Below are 23,693 nucleotides of genomic sequence, written 5' to 3' on the forward strand. Positions count from 1 at the left end.
TTCCATATCGTGGCTATTATAAATAATACGGCTATAAACATGTACATGTATCCCTTTGAATTAGTGTCTCTGTATTTGGGTAAATACCCAGTAGTGCAATTACTGGATCAAAAAGTAGCTCGTCTTAAATTTCTGAGGAACCTCCATACTGTTTTGCACAGTGACTGTACAACTTTGCATCCTCACCAACACTGCAAGAGGATTCCCCTTTCTCTACATCCTCGCCAACACCTGTTGTTTCTTGTGTTTTTGATTTTAGCCATTCTGACAGGTGTGAGGTTATGTCATTATAGTTTTGATATGCATTTCCCTGATGATGAGTGATGCTGAGCACCTTTTCATGTACCTGTTGGCTATCTAGACATCTTCTTTGGAGAAATGTTTGTTCATGTCTTTTGCCCATTTTTTAAATTGGGTTATTTGTTTTTTGGGTTTTGAGTTTTGTAAGTCCTTTATATAGTTTAGATGTTAGCCTTTTAGTGGATATGTCATTTGCAAATATCTTCTCCCATCCTGGAGGTTGCCTTTTAGTTTTCTTGATTGTTTCCTTTGTGGTGCAGAAACTTTTTATGTTGATGTAGTCCTGATAGTTTATTTTTGCTTTTGTTTCCCTTGCCTCAGGAAACCTATCTAGAAAAAAGTTACTACAGCTAATGTCAAAGAAGCTGCTGCCTGTGTTCTCTTCTAGGATTTTTATGACTTCGGGTCTCACATTTAGGTCTTTAATCCATTTTGAATTTATTTTGTGTATGCAGTAAGTGGCCCAGTTTCATTCTTTTGAATGTTGCTGTCCAGTTTTCCCAGCAGCATTTGTTGCTGGATATTCTTTCCTCCTCTGTCGAAGACTAACTGACCACATAATTGTGGGTTTACTTTTGCATTTTCTGTTCTGTTCCATTGATCCATGTGTCTATTTTTGTGCCAGTACCATACTATTTTGATTTGCTACAGCTTTGTAATATAACTTGAAGTCCAGAATTGTGATGCCTCCAGCTTTGGTTTTCTTTTTTAAGGTCGCTTTGGCTATTTGGGTTCTTTGGTGGTTCCATACACATTTTAGGATTGTTTGTTCCAGCTGTGTGAAAAGTGCTGTTGTATTTGGATAGGGATTACATTAAATGTGTAGATTGCTTTGGGTAGTACAGACATTTTAACAATATTTGTTCTTTCAATCCAGGAGCATGGAATGTCTTTCCATTTCTGTATGACATCTTCAATTTCATTCATCAGTGTTTTATAGTTTTGAGAGCAAAGATCTTTCACCTCTTTGGTTAACTTTATTCTTATATATCATTATTTTGGGTGCAATTACAAATGGAATTTTTAAAATTTCTCTTTCTGCTGCTTCACTATTGGTGTATAGAAATGCAAAAGATTTCTATACATTGATTTTGATTCCTGCAACTTTACTCAATTTCTTTATCAGTTCTAGCAGTTTTTGGGTGGTCTTTATGTTTTCCTATGTATAGTATCATGTCATCTACAAATAGAGTTTTACTTCTTCCTTACCGATCTGGATTCCTTTTCTTTCTTTTTGTTTTCTGATTGCCGTGGCTAGAACTTCCAGTACTATGTTAAATAAAAGTGGTGAGAGTGGACATTCTTGTCTTGTTATTGACCTTGGGGGAAAAGCTATCAGTTCATGCCTATTAAGGATGATGTTTCTTGTGGGTTTTCCATAGATGCCCTTCATTATACTGAGGTGTGTTTCCTCTAAACCTATTTTTGTTGAGGGTTTTTATCATAAACAAATGTTATACTTTGTTAAATGCTTCTTCAGCATCTATAGAAATGATCACGTGGTGATTGTCCTTTCTCCTACTGATGTGATGTATCCTGTTGATTGACTTGTGAATATTAAACCACACCTGCAACGAAGAAATAAATCCCTCGATCATGGTGAATGATTTTTTTTAATGTATTGCTGGACTTGGTGTGCCAGTATTTTGTTGAGGATTTTTATATCTATATTCGTGAGAGATATTGGTCTGTAGTTCTGTTTTCTAGTGGTGTCTTTAACTGGTTTTGGTATCAGGGTAATGCTGGACTCATAGAATGAATTTGGAAATTTTCTTTCCTTTTCTATTTTTTTGGAATAGTTTGAGAAGAATAGGTATTAACTCTTCTTTAAGTGTTTGGTAGAATTTGCCTATGAAGCCACCTGGTCCAGGACTTTTGTTTGTTGGGAGTTTTCCATTACTGACTCAATTTCTTTGCTGGTTATTGGTTTGTTCAAATTTCCTATTTCTTCCTGTTTCTGTTTTTTATATGTTTCTAAGAATTTACCCATTTCTTCTAGGTTGTCCAATTTGTTGCATATAGTTTTTCATAATATTTTCTTATGATTGTATGTATATCTGTGGTATTGGTTGTTATTTCTCCTCTCTCATTTGTGATCTTATTTAATTGAATCCCTCCTCTTTTTTATTCAAAGTCTAGCTAGAGGTTTATCAATTTTATTGATTTTTTTGCAAGGAACAAGCTCCTGGTTTCATTGATTGGTTCTTTTGTTTTTTACTTTGTATATCATTTATTTCTGCTCTAGTGTTTATTATTTCTTTCCTTCTGCTAGTTTTAGGTTTTGTTTTTTTTGACTTTTCTAGATCCTTTAGGTGTAAGGTTAGGTTGTTTATTTGAGATTTTTCTTGTTTTTTGAGGTAGACCTGTATTGATAAAAACTTGCCTCTTAGTATTGCTTTGCTGCATACCAGAGGTTTTGGACCATTGTGTTTTCATTTTCACTTTTTTCCATGTACATTTTGTTTCTTCTTTGATTTCCTGGTTGAGCCTATCATTGTTTAGTAGCATGTTATTTAACCTCCATGTATTTATAATCTTTCCAGATTTTTTTTTTATGGTTGACTTCTAGTTTCATAGCGTTGTGGTCAGAAAATATGCAAGGTATGATTTTTATCTTCTTGAACTTTTTGAGACTTGTATTGTGGCCTAATATGTGATCCTTTCTGGAGAATGTTCCTTTTGCTCTTGAAAAGAATGTCTATTCTGTTGTTTTAGGATGGAATGGTTGAATACATCTTTTAAATTCATCTGTTCCAGTTTGTCATTCAAAGCCATTGCTTTCCTTGTTGATGTTCTGTTTAGATGATCTATCCATTGACATAACTGGCATGTTAAAGTCCACTACTATTATTGTATTATTATCAATTAGTTCCTTTATGTTTGTTATTAACTGTTTTATGTATTTAGGTGCTCTTAGGTGCCTAAATATTAACAATTGTTGTATCTTTTTTTTAAAGATTTTTTAGTTATTTGACAGACATAGACAGCCAGCGAGAGAGGGAACACAAGCAGGGGGAGTGGGAGAGGAAGAAGCAGGCTCCCAGCGGAGGAGCCCGATGTGGGACTCGATCCCGGAACGCCGGGATCACGCCCTGAGCCGAAGGCAGACGCCTAATGACTGCGCTACCCAGGCGCCCCAATTGTTGTATCTTTCTGTTGGACTATCCCCTTTATTATTATATAGTGCCCGCCTTTGTCCCTTGTTACAGTCTTTCTTTTAATGTCTACTTTTCCTGATATAAGTATTGCTATTCTGGCTTTGTTTTAACAGCTATTTGAATGATAGATGTTTCTCCATCCTCTCATTTTGAATGTCTTTAGGTCTAAAATGTGTCTCTTGTAGGTAGCATACAGATGGGTCTTGTTTTTTTTTAAATCCATCTGCCTATGTCTTTTGATTGGAACATTTATTCCACTTACATTCAAAGTAATTATTAATAGATATGTTTTTATTGCCATTTTATTACACATTTTCTGGGTGTTTTTGAAGATTTTCTCTGATTCTTTCCTGTCTTTCATGTTTTGCTGATTTTCTTTAGTGCTATATTTGATTTCTTTCTCTTAATTTTGTCCATATTTATTAGTGGTTTTGATATATGGTTACCATTAGATTTGTATATAACCTCTTCTGCATAAAGTAGTCTATATTAAGTTGATGGTCGTTTATGTTTGAAATATTTTCTCCTTTCCTTCCCACATTTTAGGTATGTTATTATATTGTATATCCCTTTTTGTGAGTTCCTTGACTGATTTTTTTTACAGAAATATTCATTTTTACTGTTTTTGTGTTTCCTAGTTCTATACTGTCACTTTTGGTCTCTCCTTTCCACTCAAAGTGCCCCTTTTAATATTTCTTGTAGGGCTGGCTTAGTGGTCATGAACTCCTTTAGGTTTATTTGTCTGGGGAACTCTTTATGTCTCCTTCTATTCTGAAGGATAGCCTTGCTGGATAGAGTATTCTTGGCTGCTGATTTCTCCCATTCAGCTCTGAATACATCATGCCATTCCCTTTTGGCTTGCAAAGTTTCTGTTGCAAAATCTCCTGCTAGCCTTATGACTTTTCCCTTGTAAGTTAATGACTTGTTTTATCTTACTTTTAGAATTTTTTCCTTATCACTATATTTTATAAATTTAATTACAGTATGTCTTGCTGTTGGTCAACTTTTGTTGATTCTGTTGAGGTTTCTCTGTGCCTCCTGTACCTGAGTATCTGTTTCCTTCCCCAGTTTAGGGAAGTTTTCAGCTATTATTTCTTCAAATAAATTTTCTCACCACCTTTCTCTCTCTTCTGAGACTCCTGTAATATAAAAGCTATTACGTTTAATAGAGTCAATGAGTTCCCTAAGTCTATTCTCATTTTGCATAATTCTTTTCTTTCTTCTTTATTCAGCTTGATTACTTTCCATTACTCTGTCTCCTAAATAACTAATTCATTTTCATTTGTTTCCATACATGTTCCTCTGCTTCTTCTATCCTGCTGTTCATTCCATCAAGTGTATTTCTCATGTCATTTATTGTGCCCTTTATCTTTGCTATGTTATTCCCTATCTGTGTGTTAAAGGTCTCAATCATGTCTTCCACTCTTTTCTCAAGTCCAGCGAGTATGCTTATGATCACTGCTTTAATGTCTTTATCCAGCATGTAACTTTGATCTGTTTTGCTTAGATCTCTGGCTGTGGCCTTAGCCTTTCTTTAATTTGGGATAAATTTCTCTGTTTTCTCATTTTGTCTGCCTCTCTGTGTCGATTTCTCTGTGTTAAGAAAGTCAGTTGCAACTTCTGCTCTTGAAAGTAGTGACTTTATGAAGAAGAGGTCCTGGAGTGTTAATCCCCTGTTCACCAGAGCCTGGCACTTCAGGAGAGTATCCTACGTATGTTTCTTATGCCCTTCTGTTGTTTATGAGTCCCTTTTCCTTTCCATGTAGTCATCGGCACTGACTCTCTGGCTGTTGTGGGTTGTGCTTGCTCTCTATGGTTGTAGTGGGACCCAGGCAGGCTAGCTCTGGGGGAGTGGGGCATGCCCACCAGGGAATGCGAACAGGGCAGTTGCATTAGCAAAATGTGCACTGGGCCACTAGTCCTATGCCAGATCTTCTTTAGTGGTACAGTGGCTAGAGGCACACAAGAGCATCTAGGGGTACACAGCTGGGCATGGTAGGAGATGGTACCTTTGGGTGCTTGGCTGGGTACATCCACAAAGGTGCCTGGAAGATCGCTGCTCAGTGTGATGCATGCTGGCAGCTGGGGGCATGCATCTTGGGGACCACACAAGGGTGGCTAGGGGGAGCACAGCTAAGCACAGTGTGACAGACATGCATGGTGCTCAGTGGCAGGTGTGCACCTGGTGGCTAGGTGGGGCACCTGCTTAGCTTTAACAAAATTTGCCCTGGGGTGTCTGGGTGGTGTCGTTGGTTAAGCGTCCAATTCTTTTTTTTTTTTTAATGATTGTATTTATTCATTTGACACACAGAGAGAGCACAAGCAAGGGGAGAGGCAGGCAGAGGGAGAGGGAGAAGAAGGCTCCCTGTCGAACAGAAAGGCTGACGTGGGGCTCGATTCCAGGACCCTGGGATCATGACCTCAACTGATGGCAGATGCTTAACCAACTGAGCCACCCATGTGCCCCAACTCTTGATTTCAGCTCAGGTGGTGGGATCCAGCCCCGCATCAGACTCTGTGCTCAGCACATAATCTGCTTGGGATTCTCTTTCCCTCTCCCTTTGATTTTAAAAAGATTTTTTAAAAATCTTTTTAAAAAAAAATATTTTATTTATTTATTCATGAGAGACAGAGGCAGAGGGAGAAACAGGCTCCCCACAGAACAGGGAGCCTGACACGGTACTTGATCCCAGGACTGTGGGCTCATGACCTGAGCTGAAGGTAGATGCTTAACCAACTGAGCCACCCAGGCATCCCTTTTTTTTTTTTTAAGATTTAAAATAAATAAATCTTTTTTAAAAATTGCCCTGAGCCCAGGGCCAAAGCCAGCAGGCTTGGACTGGGTAAGTCCTCAGGAGAATTCGTGCACATGGAGCACTGCTAATGAGTTAGGTGCCAAGTGTCTGTGCAGCCCCACCTATAGCCCGTGTCTCTGTGCTTATGCTGACAGCTGGGGATGGAAAATGGCACCTGCCAGCTCCCTTGTTTCAGAAGTCCCCCAACATACTCAAAAATAAGTATGAACAGCTCTGTCTACTGTTTGTGGAGTTTGTTCTGCCAGTCTTCAGATGGCTCTCCAGTTTATTGACTTGGATGTGGACGATACCTAGTTCTAAATGTAGGACTGGATGAGCTCAGGGTCCTCCTACTCTGCCATCTTCCCAAGCTCCTCCCAAGATTCCTCCTTTTATCATTTCCTTTTTGTGTAGAGGAATACCTTTAGCCCTTCTTTTGCTGTAGCTCTGCTTGTGAAAATTTATCCTAGTTTTTCTTCATCTGAGAATATGTTGATTTCCCCTTCATTCCTGGAGTATGTTTTTGTTTGATATAGAATTCTAACTTGACATTTCTTTTCTTTTGGCCCTTGAAAATGTTGTGCAACTTCCTTCTGGACTCTGGCTTCTGATGAGAGATCAGCTGTTATTCATATTATTTTGCCACAGTAGGTAAAGCATTGCTTTCCTCTGGCTGCTTTCATTATTTTTTCTGCCTTTAGCTTTCAAAGGTTTAACCACAATATATATCTTCACATGGATTTCTTTGGGTTTATACTGTTAATAATTCACTCAGCTTCCTGAATCTTGGGCTTGTTTTTCCCCAAATTTGATAATACTCCAGCCATTATTTACTTGAATACATCTGCAGTCCACCCTCTTCCTCCTCTCCTAGAACTGTGATGACACAAATACTAGATCTTTTGTTCTAGTTTCACTGATCCCTGTCCATTTTTTCAGCCTATTTTCTATTATTCAGATTAGGTAATTTCTACTGTTTTGTCTCCATATTCACTGATTATTTCTTCTGTTGCCTCCCATTTGCTATTTAACCCATCTATTGAGTATTTTATTTGTTATTGTATTTTTTAGTTCTTAATTTCCATTTCTTCTATCTTCTTTTTTTCCCCTCCATTTCTTCTTTTATTTCTTTGCTAAGACTTTCTATTTTTAATTTGTATCATGCATGTTCAAAATTCTTTGTCAAAGCATTTTTATAATGGGTGCTTTGAAATCCGTTAGGTAATTCAAACATCTGTGTCATCTCAATGATGGCACCTATTGACTTTCTTTCCTTGGTTTGAGATCTCAGTTTGAAATCTTTCTGGTTCTTAGTATGATGAAGGATTTTCAATTGAAACCTGGACATTTGGGATATTATTTTAAAAGACTCTATTTCAATCTTTTAAAAGGATCTTTAATATTTTAGAAGGATCTTATTTTAATCTTGTGTTTTAGCAGGTATTTTCTGACACCACTCTGGTGAGTGAAGGGGGATGCTGTCTCATCACTGCCAAGTGGGAGTGAAAGTCCTGGCTCCCCACTCAGCTCCCCTTTCTCCCTTGTTACAATTGGGCAAGGATAGAAGTCCAGGTTATTTATCTGGCCTTTGCTAGTAGGGGTGAGGGTGGGCTGCAGTTTTTCTGTGGTATTTGACTAGAATAGAGTGGTTATTATCTAAAAATTCTCTGTGTTGCTAGGTTGTTTCTTTTGGGTCCTTTGACTAGAGTGAGGAGGCATTTCTTGGGGCTTTTACTGGTCTGTTCTTGTTGGGGATTTCTGGGCTGCCAGCTTGTCCCACACCTAGTCTAGCATATATGCAGCAATAAGAAAACCCAGGGAACTCACCACTGCATTATTCCTTGGATCCCAAAGTCCTTAGCCAGTCTGCCTTCTTCTCTTCACCTTTTAGAATGTCTTGTGCTTGTTATATATATAATGTCCTGGGCTTTTAGTTGTATTTAGCAGGAGGAATAAGGAAAAGTATATGTACTCCATCTTCCCAGAAGCAGAAATCTAGAGGGTTCTTTTGAACACACTAATTTGACCATGTCACTCTGCAGCTTAAAACATCTCAATGGCTCCAACTCTCTACGGGATCAAATCCAAAACAAGACCTTACTAAGGAGGAAAAACTATGTTAGATATACCTCTACATTCCCAAAGTCTATCATGATTCTTACATACAAGTAGTAGTTACTCTGAATGCTTAATGATTAAAGCTGAGGCTCAAGTTAATGCATTTCCCATACCAATATATATTCTGGAAAATTATGTATTTTCTCAAAGACTGCTCCATAGCCAAAAGTATGATGTGCTTGCACAGACATTTTTGTTCCACACCAAGCTTTGAGAGAGCTATTGAAGCTAGAATGAAACTTACCTTCCACAGGTAGCCGCCGCCGTATGGCCAGGCGTTCCATTTTCCGCTGTGTTTCTGCCAGACTGAAAAGGACCCCATAAACATATTGACGTGCTGACCGGAACAGGAGAGCAGCTGGAGGCAACTCCATGTTACACTCATCCTCAATACATACGGGGATCTTAATCTCACCCTAACAAAAAATCATCCAGGAGAAAGAACAAAATGAGTTACCTCAAGGTTTGGAATTGAGCTGAGAAGAATCAGTAATGAACTATAGCCTCTGTAGCCATGGTACCAAATTTTCTACTTGTTATTAACAGTTTCAGAATAAAAAGAAGCTGTAATAAGCCCAGATGACCATAGGCAGCTTAAAAGCTATGCTCCATTTTTAGAGTCTCTGCTATGACTGACTATAGCTGACTAAATGGGGGAAAGTCACACCTTAGATATTTTGCTGGGGGATAGAGTTGTATGGTAAGACGGGAGGAAGGGAACAGCTCTGTAGAAGTAGAGGAAGAGGTAAAGAACAAGGGCATAAAGCCTCTTCTTAAACTGTGTCCAGCCCTAGACCACAGTCTACCAACATGGAGCATGATCTTTGAAATCTCACAATTACAGTTCTCTTCTTGGGGCCTCATTTATTATAAAGTTCCCTCTCCTGCTGGTGTCACTTCACCTGAGACCACTAATACACTGAGGGGTCCCAGCATACTTGGTTTCCTTTTACCTCCCTTCATATACCAATTAGAATTTTCTCTGGTAACTTATGGTTCTAGGAATTATGAAGTACAATGTTAAAAGCAGGGAGGTAGGTGCTGATGTGCTCTCTTACCTTAGTGAGGACATGATAGATATATGGGTACATAAGACCCCTTCGGTGTCTGTGTTCAGCAACCCGCAAGACTTCGGGAGCTACTGGAGGTAAGGGTGGAATGGTGATGTCCATATGGTTCCTTGTAGACATAGACAGCAGGGATGGGATGTGGGGCTCTCCATCACCCAGGTTGGTATCTGCAACTCCAGCATCAATGGGCTGTACCCAGGACCCTCTGTCACCATTTGGATCCTCCCATCCAGGCTGCTGCTGCTGAAGTGTTTCTGTGATGTGACTAAAAATTTCAAAAGACCATGTAGAAGAGATAGAGGACGTTGATAAAGATATTCCAACTGAAGATGTCTATTCTGATCCTAAGGATTCTTACAAACCCTCTGGAAGTCAAGACACTAAGTTAGTATTGGACCTCATACATTTCCTCCACACCTTGTAAGAGGCCATGTCTAGAGTCAGCTTATGTTCTAAGAAACTGATTACAATTGAAACCTCAAAGTAGCTCTGTTTCCCAGGAAGAATCTTCTTGGAGAAATAATCTAAGAACAAATAAGCTAGTATAAAATACCACTGTTTTAATCCTCAGAACCCTGTCTTAAGCAATATAACTGCTTACTCAACTGTTCTAATACTTCAACTCTATAAAGTCTTTTCATTTTTTTCTACATTCAATCCATCCCTCTCAAAAATCGAGAAATGACAGCCATGAAATATAGCTTCCTTAGGGCTTACCTAACCAGCTGCTATGCTTCCTTTTACTTCAGGGGCCTGGTATCTGAAAATTACCACCTGTACAGAGTCAATATGAGTATGAAGTAGTCAAACATAGGGTTTTTCTACTTCATTTAAGAATAAAGAGCCATAGAGAACATCCAGAAATATATACTTCCCCACATCAAACCCAGGTTACCAGCAAAAAAAAAAAAAAAAAAAATTACAGATACTCCAGAAGTCTGTTGCCTTAAGTGCCTATTCAGATACTTACTCAGAGCTGGTTCCATTTGGTTCATCACCATCAGAGGAAGAGGAGTGAGAAGAGTCTGGTCCCAAAGGAGGTGAAGCTTTGGAAGTCAGGTAATTGGGAAACTGGGATGCAGAGGAGTCATAAGAGACAGCCCAATTGGCAAAGGGGCTGTCCTGCAGCATGGGATCCTCAGAAAAAGCATGGGATTCCCCCAAAGCATGGGGAGAGAAGAAAAGAGAGGAGTTGTGTCCCACTGGGAATGGTGGTGGATATTTCATTTTCTGGGGCACATGGTGAGAAAACTAAAGGATAAAACAGACAGAAAAGCTATTTAACATTTGAACAGGCTCTAAAATGGTTCCCTCAGAAGTTGTGACACAGTGGATAATGCCAGTAGCAGGGATTGTTGTTGGGATACAAAGAACCTACTGAGAATAATAAGAAATTATTCTAACAGTGATATATGGACAGAATCCTCCAGAGGCAGGACAATGGACCAATCCATGTCTCCTAGAACCACTCTCCAACATTAGCTAATCTACCTTCACAATGCCCTAGTGGTTACTGATTGATTTGGATATTTTCTTTATGTAGTCTGCCAGCCTTAAGTTGAGAATGTGACATAGGTATATACAGTCTTGATATTCTGATAACATTGAATTACTTTAACTCCTTAACTCAGAGTATAAAAATCAGAAAGCAACCTGAGTCTAATGCTAACACATGGTCTTGGGACTCTTGAAAGATATTACCATTGGCTTTCCAGCAGAGATAGTACCCATCTGATTTCGTGGAAGGGGAGGGTTTCCAAGCCGATTATTCCGAAAACCTGAAGCCAAGAGAAAGGGCTATACTTTAGTCAATTCTACTAATTCTACAATATTACATTCTGCTAACACCACAGTGCTTGAAAAATTATTAATAAATTATAATTTATTGAACAGCAGCTATGTGCCATGCCAAGAACCTAACAGAAATTATTTTATCTTAAAAAAAATCTTATAAAATAGATATCATGAGCCACATAACATACATGCAAATGTGACAAGTTAAGATCACACAGGTATTAAGCAGCAGAGGTGGAATTCAAACCCAGGCCAGAACCCAAAGACAGGGCTATGTTACGTACGCCAGGCTGTAATGGAGGTTAGTGCCAGAAAAAGCGCAACCTAAGGAAATGGCATTGGACCCCATCTACAAATTTGAGAAATCAGTGCCCTGTCCCAGGTCACCACTCTTATTACATGGAAATCAAAAGGACAGTAATGACTTCTACAAAAGTGCAATACAACAAGTCATTTCACTCTGGGCCAGGAGTTCCCATGAGGGACTCAGTTTCCCCTTTGGATAGAGCAGCTCTGCATCAGATGGAAGCCTTACCTAGAAAGGAGGAGGGACCCACTGGCAGCGAAGAGAGTTTGGTTGTGACTGAATAGTATTCAACTGCTTTCTTGAATCGCTCTATTTTATCTTCTGTCCTGGACTGGACATTGGAACATCAGATGTTCAGGAGAAGAAACAACATGAGAGCGTCTTTTTCATGTAACTTATAATTGAAGAGTCAAAACAGTAGCAGAAATAAAATATTTTAAGAAACCCAAGAGAGCAATTTTTCATGTTGCGGAAAAGACTAGGTAGAGAGAAAGCATTATAAAATGTAAAATAAAAAAAATTAAGCTTAAAAATAAGTAAGTAAATAAAGTTTACTTACATTTTGTGCTATTCTAAAATGGTCATATGATCATCAGAAAAAATTGATTAAGGATGGGGAAAAATTACATACTACCACCACCCAAAGATATTTTGGTCTGTTTTCTTCCAGTATTTTATTTTATGTATTTTATCTTTCAAATTTTTTTAAAAGATAGATTATTTATTTATTATTTTTTAAATTTATCTGAGAGAGAGGGAAAGAGAGAGAGAGCATGCATATGAGTGGGGTGAGGGGCAAAAGGAGAGAGAGAATCCTCAAGCAGATTCCATACTGAGCACAGAACCTGACACGGAGCTCAATCCCAGGAACCTGAGATCATGACCTGAGCTGAAATCAAGAGTCAGACACTTAACTGACTAAGCCACTCAGTTGCCCCTTCTTCCAGTATTTTAAAATAAACTTGTTTTGTTGACATATTACTGGTCTATTTTAATATACATATTTTCTATAGTTGATACTATATAATTTCATATCCCCCTTCTATTATAATTTTGAATGACTGTATTTTTAAAAATATAAATGTATCATAAATTACGTAACTACTTCCCTAATACCTGACATTATTTCTCACATTTGGCTATTATAAGTTATGCAACAAAGAACACATATGTACATACAATTTTTTTCTGGATTTCAGATTATGTTCCTAGGAAAATGTCCCCAAAGTGGAATCATTGGTTCGAAAGGTATTAACACTAAAATAAAAAGCACTTAAACATATACAAAAACCACAATGTGTCATCGCTATATATCCACCAGAATGGTTGAAATTAAAGATTGTAAGTATCAGGCACTGGTAAGGATATGGAATAACTGGAACTTCAGTGCATTGCTGGTGGGAGTGTACATTGGTTTAATGTGGAAAATAGATTGGCAGTTTCTTACAAAGTGAAACATATATTTACCACCTGGCACAGCATTCCTACTTCCATGTATTTACCCAGGAGAAATGAGTACATATGTCCACCAAAAGATAGGAATGAGAATACTAACAACAAATTTATTCATAATGGCCCCAAACCCAAATAACTCAAATGTATACCAAGAGAAGAATGAATAATTGTGGTAGATTCCTACAATGGAATACTATACAGTTATAAAAAGAACAAAGTGCAACACAGATAAGTCTCAAATACCTTATACTGAGTGAAAGAAAAGAGACACAAAAGAGTATATATAAAGTTCAAGTAGAAGCAAAACTAATCTATGGCAAAAGAAGTAAAAATACTGTTCATCTCTGAGGCGTTAGGGCTGACTGAGAAGGAGCTTTTCCTTATCAAACCTTTTCCAATGTAATTTTAAAGTCCTCTTGAATATATTATTTTATGAACTTCCTAATATTTCATCAAATGGAATATAAACTATTAAAGTCATTTCTACTTTATCATTATAAAAAATGCTTTGATAAGCATAATTTTACACAAGTTTCTTGGATAATTTCATAGGGAATATTCTTAGAAGTAGAAATACCAGGTCAAAGGATATGGTCATTTTCATAGACATATTTTTTAAATTCAAAATTTTAGTTAACATACCATGCAATATTGGTTTCTAGAGTAGAATTCAGTGATTTATCACTTACATACAACACCCAGTGCTCATCAAAAGTGCCCTCTTTAATACCCGTTACCCATCTAGCCCATCCCCCACATGCCTCCCTCCATCAACCCTCAGTTTGTTCTCTACAGTTAAGAGTCTCTTATGGCTTAGGGGCACCTGGGTGGCTCAGTCAGTTAAGCATCTGTCTTGGCTTTGGCTCAGGTCATAATCTCAGGGTCATGAGATCAAGCCCCACAGTGGGCTCCACACTCAGTGGGGTGTCTGCTTGTCTCTCTCCTTCCCCGTCTGCCCTTCCCCCCACTCTCTCTCTCTCTCAAGTAAATTAATTAATTAATCTTTTTAAAAAAGTCTCTTATGGCTTGTTTCCCTCTCTCCGTTTTTTTCTTTTCCCCCTTCCCCAATGATCCTCTGTTTTGTTTCTTCAATTCCACATATGAGTGAGATCATATGTTATTTGTCTTTCTCTGACATTTATTTCACTTAGCATAATACACTCTAGTTCCATCTACATTGTTACAAATGGCAATATTTCATTCTTTTTGATGACTAATATTCCATTGCATATATATATATATATATATATATATATATATATATATATATATATATATGCAACACACACACACACACACACACACACACACACACACATACACCACATCTTCTTTATCCATGCATCAGCCTGAAGACATCTGGGTTCTTTCTATAGTTTGGCTACTGCTGATAATGCTGTTATAAACATCAGGGTGCATGCACCCCTTTGAATCTGCATTTTTGTATTCTTTGGGTAAACACCTAGTAGTGCAATTGTGGGATGGTAGGGTAGTTCTATTTTTAACTTTTTAAGGAACCTCCAAACTGTTCTCCAGAGTAGTAGCTGCATCAGTTTGCATTCCCACCAATAGCGCAAGAGGCTTCGCCTTTCCTCGCATCCTCACCAACCCTGTTGTTTCTAGTGTTAATTTTGGCCATTCTGACAGGTGTGAGGTGATATTTCATTGTGGTTTTGATTTGCATTTCGCTGATGATGAGTGATGTTGAGCATCTTTTCATGTGTCTGTTGGCCATCTCGCTGTCTTTTTTGGAAAAGTTTCTATACATATCTTCTGCCCATTTCTTAACTGGATTATTTGTTTATTTGGGTGTTGAGTTTAATAAGTTCTTTATTGATTTTGGATACTAACCCTTTATCAGATATGTCATTTGCAAATATCTTCTCCCATTCCACATGCTGCCTTTTAGTTTTGTTGATTGTTTCCTTCACTGTGCAGATGTTTTTACCTTGAATAAGTCCCAATAGTTCATTTTTTGCTTTTGTTCCCCTTGCCTCTGGAGACGTGTCTAGGAAGAAGAAGTTGCTGCTGCTGAGGTCAAAGAGGTTGTTGCCTGTGTTCTCCTCTAGGATTTTGATGGATTCCTGTCTCACATTTAGGTCTTTCATCCATTTTGAATTTATTTTAGTGTACAGTGTAAGAAAGTGATCCAGTTTCATACTTGTGCATGTTGTTGTCCAGTTTTCCCAACACCATTTGTTGAAGAGACTGTCTTTTTTCCATTGGATATTCTTTTCTGCTTTGTCAAAGATTAGTTGACTATAGAGTTGAGGGTCCATTTCTGGGTTTTCCATTCTGTTCCACTGATCTATGTGTCTGTTTTTGTGCCAGCATCATACTGTTTTGATGACTACAGCTTTGTAATATAACTTGAAATCCAGAATTATTCTTTTTCATGATTGCTTTGGCTATTTGGGATCTTTTGTTGGTTCCATACAAATTGTAGGATGGTTTGTTCCAGCTCTGTGAAAATTGCTGATGGTATTTTGATAGGGATTGCATTAAACGTGTAAATTGCTTTGGGTAGTATAGACATCTTAATAATGTTTGTTCTTTCAACGCACATGGAATGCTCTTCCATTTCTTTGTGTCCTCCTCAATTTCTTTCATAAATGTTCTATAGTTTTAGGAGTACACATCTTTTACCTCTTTAGTTAGGTTTATTCCTAGGTACCTTCTTGTTTTTGGTGCAACTGCAAATGGGATCGATTCCTTGATTTCTCTTTTTGCTGCTTCATTATTGGTGTATAGAAATACAACAGATTTCTGCACATTGATTTTATATCCTGCAACTCTGCTGAATTCATGTTTAAGTTCTAGCAATTTTTTGGTGGAGTCTTTTGCGTTTTCTACATAGAGTATCATGTTGTCTACAAATAGCGAAAGTTTGACTTCTTCCTTGACAATTTGGATGCCTTTTATTTCTTTTTGTTGGCTGATTGCTGAGGGCAAGACTTTTCCAGTACTATGTTAAATAGTAATGGTGAGAGCAGACATTCTTGTCTTGTTCCTGACCATAGGGGAAGGGCTCTCAGTTTTTCCCCATTGAGGATACTAACTGTGGGTCTTTTGTATATTGCCTGCATGAGGCTGAAGTATGTTCCTTCTATCCCTACATTGTTGAGGGTTTTTATCAAGAAAGGATGATGTATTTTTTTCAAATGCTTTTTTTTTGCATCTATTAACAGTATTATATGGTTCTTATCCTTTCTCTTACTAATGTGATGTATCATATTGATTGATTTGTGAATACTGAATCACCTCTGTGGCCCAGGAATAAATCCCACCTGAACGTGGTAAATCATTATTTTAATGTACTGTTGAATTTGGTTTGCTAGTAGTTTACTGAGAATTTTTGCATCCATGTTTATCAGGGATAGTGGCCTATAATTCTCCTTTTTAGTGGGGTCTTTGTCTGGGTTTAGAATCAAGGTAATACTGGCTTCATACAATGAGTTTGGAAGTTTTCCTTCCATTTCTGTACTTTTGGAACAGTTTGAGGAGAACAAGTATCAACTCTTCTTTAAATGTCTGGTAGAATTCCCCCTGGGAAACCATCTGGCCCTGGGCTCTTGTTTTTGGGAGATTTTTGATTACTGATTCAATTTCTTTTCTGGTTATGGGTCCGTTCAAATTTTCTATTTCTTCATGTTTCAGTTTTGGTAGTTTGTAGGTTTCTAGGAATTTGTCCATTTCTTCCAAGTTGCCCAGTTTGCTGGCATATAATTTTTCATAGTATTGTTTTATAACTGTGTTTCTGTGGTGTTGGTTGTGATCTCTCCTCTTTCATTCATGATTTTATCCTTTTTGTGTCCTTTCTCTTTTCTTTTTGATAAGTCTGGCTAGGGGTTTATCATTTTTTTAAATTCTTTCGAAGAACTAGCTCTTAGTTTTGTTAATCTGTGCTACGGGTTGTTTTGTTTTGTTTTGGTTTCTATATAGTTTATTTATGCTCTAATCTTAATTATTTCCCTTCTTCTCTTGGATTTAGGTTTTTATTTGCTGTTCCTTTTCTAGCTCCTTTACGTGTAAGGTTAGATTGTGTATTTGAGACTTTTCTTGCTTCTTGAGGTAGGACTGTAGAGCAATGCACTTCCCTTTTAATACTGCCTTTGCTGTATCCCAAAGGTTTTGGACTGCTGTGTTTCATTTTCATTTGCTTCCATGTATTTTTAAATTTCTTCTTTAATTCCTAGTTAACCCATTCATTCTTTAGTAGGATGTTCTTTAACCTCCATGTATTTGTGGTCTTTCCAATTTTTTTCTTGTGGTTGACTTCAAGTTTCATAATGTTGTGGTCCAAAAATGTGCATATTATGATCTTAGTCTTTTTGTACTTGTTGAGGGCTGATTATTGACCCAGTATGTGATCCATTTTGGAGACTGTCCCATGTGCACTCGAAAAGAATGTGTATTCTGCTGCTTTAGGATGAAATGTTCTGAATATATCTGTTAAGTCCATTTGGTCCAGTGTGTCATTCAAAGCCATTGTTTCCTTGTTGACTTTCTGCTTAGACGATCTGTCCATTGCTGTAAGTGGGGTGTTAAAGTCCCCTATTGTTGTATTATTATCAATGGGTTTATGTTTATTATTAATTGATTTGTATATTTGGGTGCTCCCAAGTTGGGGGCATAAATATTTACAATTGTTAGATCTTGATGAATAGACCCCTTAATTATGATATAATGCCCTTCTTCTCTTGTTAGTCTTTGTTTTCAAATCTAGTTTGTCTGATAGAAGTATGGCTACTCCAGCTTTTTTTTTTTATGTCCATTAGCATGACAGATGGTTCTCCATCCTCTCGCTTTTGATCTGCACTCTTTAAGTCTAAAATGCATAGACTTTTGACACATGATAGTAAATCTCTTTCCAAAACCGATGTCTCAAGTTATGCTCTCATCATCAGTGCATGAGAGTGCCCAATTCACCATCCAGCCCAATGTTGAGTACTTTCTACAAAAAAAGTCTTCTAACTGCAAGAAACATTTCTTAAAATGTATAAAAAATTAAAATATGTAATCCCAAAAAGTAAAATTTTAAACATTTATAATCTTCTTCAGAACCTGTAATTGTTAACATTCTAGGACCTATATAGCATTCCAGATGTCTTTATTTATAAAGACATCTATATTTATAAAATAAACATTATAAATGTTTATTTTAAACATTTATAATCTTCTTCAGAACCTGTAATTGTTAACATTCTAGGACCTATATAGCATTCCAGATGTCTTTATTTATGTACATTCAGGCACACAAACACAGAAATCAAGATCACCAGGTCCTCCAGCCTCACTTAGAAATAAAATCACTCTCCTTTCTCAAAAATCTGAGTATATAATTGTCTGAAAAAGTATTCCAAATCTCAAGAATATATGCAAATTACTGACTTATGGAATGATATCTATTTGGTTGAATAATATTCCACTGTATCAAGGTTCCATTAGTTATATATTCACTATTATTTCCATTTTATATTTAATTACATACCTAACAATCTCCTAAAAAATGTAAGCCACACACAGGCTTCCTTAATATCTATAGCTGTGTACTTACTCCTCTTCCTAGAAGTGACCAGTGTTAATCAGTTTGGTCTATGTCATGTCATATACACATTATGTATGTACACCAATATGGTTTTGGTTTTTTCATATATATGGAATCATATTATTATACTGTTTTTCAACTTGCTTTCTGCACTTAACTTATAAACCATTCAACATCAGTGAGTAAAGATCAATGACCTAATCCCCTGAAATACTGAATTATGTGTACTTCCCTCAGTGTACCACTGTTCTGTGCCCTGACAAACATTTACTCTGCCTTCAAGGGTATGACTTCTACAAAACCTTTCCTTCCGTGACACATTTACTGTGGTTTTTCTTTGTTGTACTTACTGATTTGCTTCTGCCTCCCATTTAACCTAAAGTTCTGCAAGAACAAAGAAGGGTTTATTCACATTTATATTTTAGTGTCTAGCATGGGACCTTGTCTGTAGAAGTATATTCAGTACTTAATATATGGTCGTATTTAATAATGCCCTACCCTTTTCTTTTATAGATCCTGAGAGGCCATAGGTAGCAGAGCAGAACACTGTCCTTTGATGCTATTACCTAGCAGTTTTTGTATGTTTGTTTAGAAGAGCTCTCATAATTATACAACTGCTAAAAATGATGTTTATGAAAATTATACAGCAACAATGAAAACTGGTTTAAGACATAATGTTAAGTGAAAAAAGCAGGTTAAAAATTTTTACACTGAGATCACTACCACATAAAAACATACATATGAAGGGGACTAGGAAACACTATAAAACATTTAGGGTGGGGGAATTCATAGCAAAGTCTCTATTTTAAAAATGTTTTGTTCTTATTATTTAGTGAAAAGGGGGATCCTTGTTATTAAGAATAGTCATTATCCAGGTTCCAAAGATCATAAAGCTATAAAGGGAAGCAAAAGCTGTAACATTAAAAATATTCACCACTCAGATGAACACTTATAAAATTTTTCCTCTGTCAACATATAATGGAATATTATTTCGTTTTAAAAAGGAAAGAAATTCTGGCACATGCTACAACATAGATGAACCTTGAGGGCATCATGGTAAGTGAAATAAGTCAGTCACAAAAAGACAAATACTGTATAATTCCATTTAGATGAGGCACCTAAAGTGGTCAAAATCATAGGGAAAGAGGGGCACCTGGGTGGCTCAGTCGCTTAAGCGTCTGCCTTCAGCTCAGGTCATGATCTCAGGGTCCTGGGATCGAGGCCCACATCGGGCTCCCTGCTCAGTGGGGAGCCTGCTTCTCCCTCTCCCTCTGCTCCTCCCCCTGCTTGTGCTCTCTCTGTCTGTCAAATAAATAAATAAATAAAAATCTTTAAAAAAATCATAGGAAAAGAAAGTTGAATTGTGGTTGCCAAGGGCTGGAGGGGAGAGGAAAATGGGAAGTTATCATATAATGGGTATAGAGTTTCAGTTTTACAAGATGATAAGAGTTATGGAGATGGATGATGGTGATGGATACACGACATTACGAATGTATTTAATACCACTGAACTGTACACTTAAAATGATTCACTTAAAATGATTAGGATGGTAAATTTTATGTTATGTATATTTTACCACAATAAAAAGGGGAAGGAAAACTTATTCATCCAAACAGTATCCCCTGCTTAACACTAGTATCTCCCCCTACCCACTATGTCAATTTCTTTCTTTGTGGGTCAGTGTCTTCCTAATTGTCTGAGGCAAACAGCTGAAAGTACAATGGAAATCAACAAAGTGAATGAGCATAATGTATCATAAAGGTCAGGATTTCCTTAAGTCAAGGGAAATGATGGAGGACTGCATACATCATGCTAGAAGTCATGGAAAATGAGTGGTACAGTTAGTGTTCAACAACAGTGGAAGAAAAAATTATGAAAGATGATGTTAAGAAAGGCACTTGGAAAAACAATGATTTGAATATTGAAAGAAACTAAGCCCTTTGGGAAAATAAAGCCCAAGTACATTTTTTATGAAAAAAAACCTTTTTATGATTATGCTAGAAAGTTAGATGTAAAGTAATGGATGCTAGATTGTCCTATCATATAACTGGTTAGGAAAATTATGCTCCCACGATAAAGTGCTGATTTCATGCTTTATTCATTTAAAAAAAATCTACAGAGAGAGTTCCATTTTAGATAAGATGGAGGAAACACACTACCTTATTCCCACTGGAAGGTAGTTATAAAACCTAGGAGCAGCTATTTGAAGACTCTGAAAAGTAAACAGTAACAGGAGGGCTGGGGAAGAAGGCCAGAATTCAACGTACCACAGAATCAAGGGTGAGTTTAGGATTTCTTTTTCTTTTTTAGGATTTCTTTTTCTTGCAGTATCTCTTGGTGTGGACAGAATGCAGCCTAACATCTAGAAGCATACTTTGATGTGGACTGAGAGCTCCAGGGGAAACCCTAGCTTAGTTCTGGCTTGAAGAATGGGAAAGGGGGTTCTTGAAAACTCAAGAAAGTATATGGAAACACTCTAATTTCTTTTTCTTTCCTTTTTTCTGTTCTCATGTGGGCCAGCCTGAAACAAACCTATGGTGGCAGCAGTGGCAACACGGGAATAACAGGAAGCTTCCTTTCCAATCAGAGAAGCAGTGGTCTCAGTAGGGTAGGGTGAGCCTTTGATGCTTTTCCTCTCTTTCTATCCTTCTGCTGTTTGGCCCCAGACACAGAGAAAGGGTGGCCCAATGAACCAGGAATACTGAAGAGATCGCAGAGACAGAGCAGCAGAATATGTGGATCTGACACTAAACAGCAGACCACAGACTCTGAGAACTGAAGAGATAAACAACCAAACAAGTCCCAGACTGGATACTGAGTGGGTGGCATATACATGGGACTGAGCCAAATAAGTTTGGAACGACTTTGAAAATTGCACTGACAATGAAACCACAGCCCACAGAAGGATGGTAAGAACTTGTGGTCTAAACCTAAATGGGTCAATTGCCTCCTAAAACAAAACTGTCAACATTCCTTCTTATATTGAAACAATATCAAGACTCCCAAGCTGAGATGACAAACACACTGGGATTATCTGACAAAGATGTTAAAGCAGCTTTATAAAAGTGCTTGGAAGTAAGGGAAACATTTCTGAAACACAGAGAAAGATGGAAAGTCTCCGCAAAAAAAGATAATATGTAAAGAACCAAATGGAAATTTTAGAACTTAACAATACCGTAACCAAAATTTTAAAAACTTTGTTGGATGGGCTCTATAGCAGGACAGAGATGACCAAGAAAAGAGTCAATGAAATTTATGATAAATCAAAAGAAATTATCCAGTGTGAAAATCAGTGACAAAAATATAATTTTACTGAAAAATGCAGAGCCTCAAGGACCTACAGAATAATGCCAAAAGGTCTAACATTTGTGTTAATATACACACGGAAGGAAAGGAAAACATGGAACAGAAAAAAAAATAGCTGAAAAATTCTCAAATTTAGTGAAAGACATACTTAGATATTCAAGAAGCTAGAAAACTCTAAATAGCATAAATTCAAATAAATCTCTACAAGAAATCACTGGCAAATTCTACCACTGTTAAAGAGGAAAAACCAATTCTACACAATCTCTCCCAAAAATCAGAAGAATACTTGCCAACTCATTTTGAGTCCAGCATTACCCTGATACCAAACCAGACAAAGACAGCACAAAAACACTATTGACCAACATTCCTCAAGAAAACAAATGCAAAAATGTTCAATGAAATACTAGTAATTCAAATCCAATAATATAAAAAAAGGAAGAATATACCTTGACCACATCCTGGGAATGCAAAGATGGTTCAATATTAATCAATGGACTAAAGCAGAAAAAGCACATGATCCTATCAGCAGATGCAAAAAAAAAAAAATACATTTGACAAAGTACACCATCCTTTAATGATAAGAACTCTTAGTAAATCAGGAACATAACTTCCTCAACCTGATAATGTACATCTACAAGACCTACAGCTAATGTAATACTTAATGCTGACTGAATGCTCTTCCTGAAGATTGGGAACAAAATAAATCATCACTCCTATTCACCATTGTTTAGAAATCCTAGATGGTGCAGTAAGGAAGAAAAAGACACACAGACTAGAAAAGAAATAAAACTGTCCTTATTCACAGACAATATGATCATCTACACAGAAAATACCAACAAACGTACCAAAAAACTTCTTGTGAGTTTAGAAAGGTTGCAGAATACAAGGTCAACACACAAAAATCAATCATATTTTTATAGAGCAGCAATGAACAATTAGAAATTGAAATGAACAAAACAATATCTTTTACAATAGGTGCCTCAAATATAAAATCCTTATATAATTGTTAAAAAATGTATGGGACTTGTCCTAGCCTCAGCAATCAGACATCGAAAACAAATAAAAGGCACCTGAATTGGCAAAGAAGAAGTCAAACTCTCACTCTTTGCAGATGACATGATCCTCTAATGTAGAAAACCCAAAGACTCCACACCAAAATTGCTAGAACTCATACAGGAATTCAGCAAAGTGGAAGGATATAAAATCAATGCACAGAAATCAGTTGCATTTTTATACACCAATAATGAAGCAGCAGAGAGAGAAATTAAGGAGTCAATCCCATTTACAATTGCACCCAAAACCATAGATACCTAGGAATAAACCTAACCAAGCGGGCAAAGGATCTGTACTTTGAAAACTACAGAACACTCATGAAAGAAATTGAGGAAGACACAAAGAAATGGAAAAACATTCCATGCTCATGGATTGGAAGAACAAATATTGTTAAAATGTCTATGTGACCTAGAGCAATCGACACATTCAGTTCAATCCCTTCCAAAATACCATCAACTTTTTTCACTGAACTGGAACAAATAATCCTAAAATTTGTATGGAACCAGAAAAGACCCCAAATAGCCAAAGGAATGTTGAAAAAGAAAACCAAAGCTGGTGTCATCAAAATTCCAGTCTTCAAGCTCTATTACAAAGATGTAATCATCAAGACAGTATGGTACTGGCACAAAAATAGACACATAGATCAGTGGAACAGAACAGAGAACCCAGAAACGGACACTCAACTCTATGGTCAATTAATCTTTGACAAAGCAGGAAAGAATATCAATGGGAAAAAGACAGTCTCTTCAATAAATGGTGCTGGGAAAACTGGACAGCAACATACAGAAG

General features: G+C 37.1%; 1 protein-coding gene across 10 annotated transcripts in view; it reads right to left on the bottom strand.

Moving 5' to 3' along the window:
* The window catches only part of FAM120C (family with sequence similarity 120C), a 120,963-nt gene that overhangs the window by 58,801 nt on the left and 38,469 nt on the right, over positions 1–23,693 (bottom strand). For 9 of the 10 annotated variants that reach the window (XM_026488659.4, XM_026488660.4, XM_026488665.4 and 6 more), the window contains exons 5-9: positions 11,771–11,873; positions 11,143–11,219; positions 10,412–10,692; positions 9,430–9,706; positions 8,616–8,787 (exon numbers count right to left, since the gene is read on the bottom strand). In XM_026488659.4, the coding sequence (XP_026344444.2) occupies positions 8,616–8,787; positions 9,430–9,706; positions 10,412–10,692; positions 11,143–11,219; positions 11,771–11,873 (910 nt within the window). Of the gene's footprint in view, positions 1–8,080; positions 8,324–8,615; positions 8,788–9,429; positions 9,707–10,411; positions 10,693–11,142; positions 11,220–11,770; positions 11,874–23,693 lie in introns of all 10 variants that reach the window. The other variant, XR_006408418.3, reaches the window with a different exon arrangement.

This window comes from Ursus arctos, chromosome X (genome assembly GCF_023065955.2).
Source record: "Ursus arctos isolate Adak ecotype North America chromosome X, UrsArc2.0, whole genome shotgun sequence".
NCBI lineage: Eukaryota > Metazoa > Chordata > Mammalia > Carnivora > Ursidae > Ursus > Ursus arctos.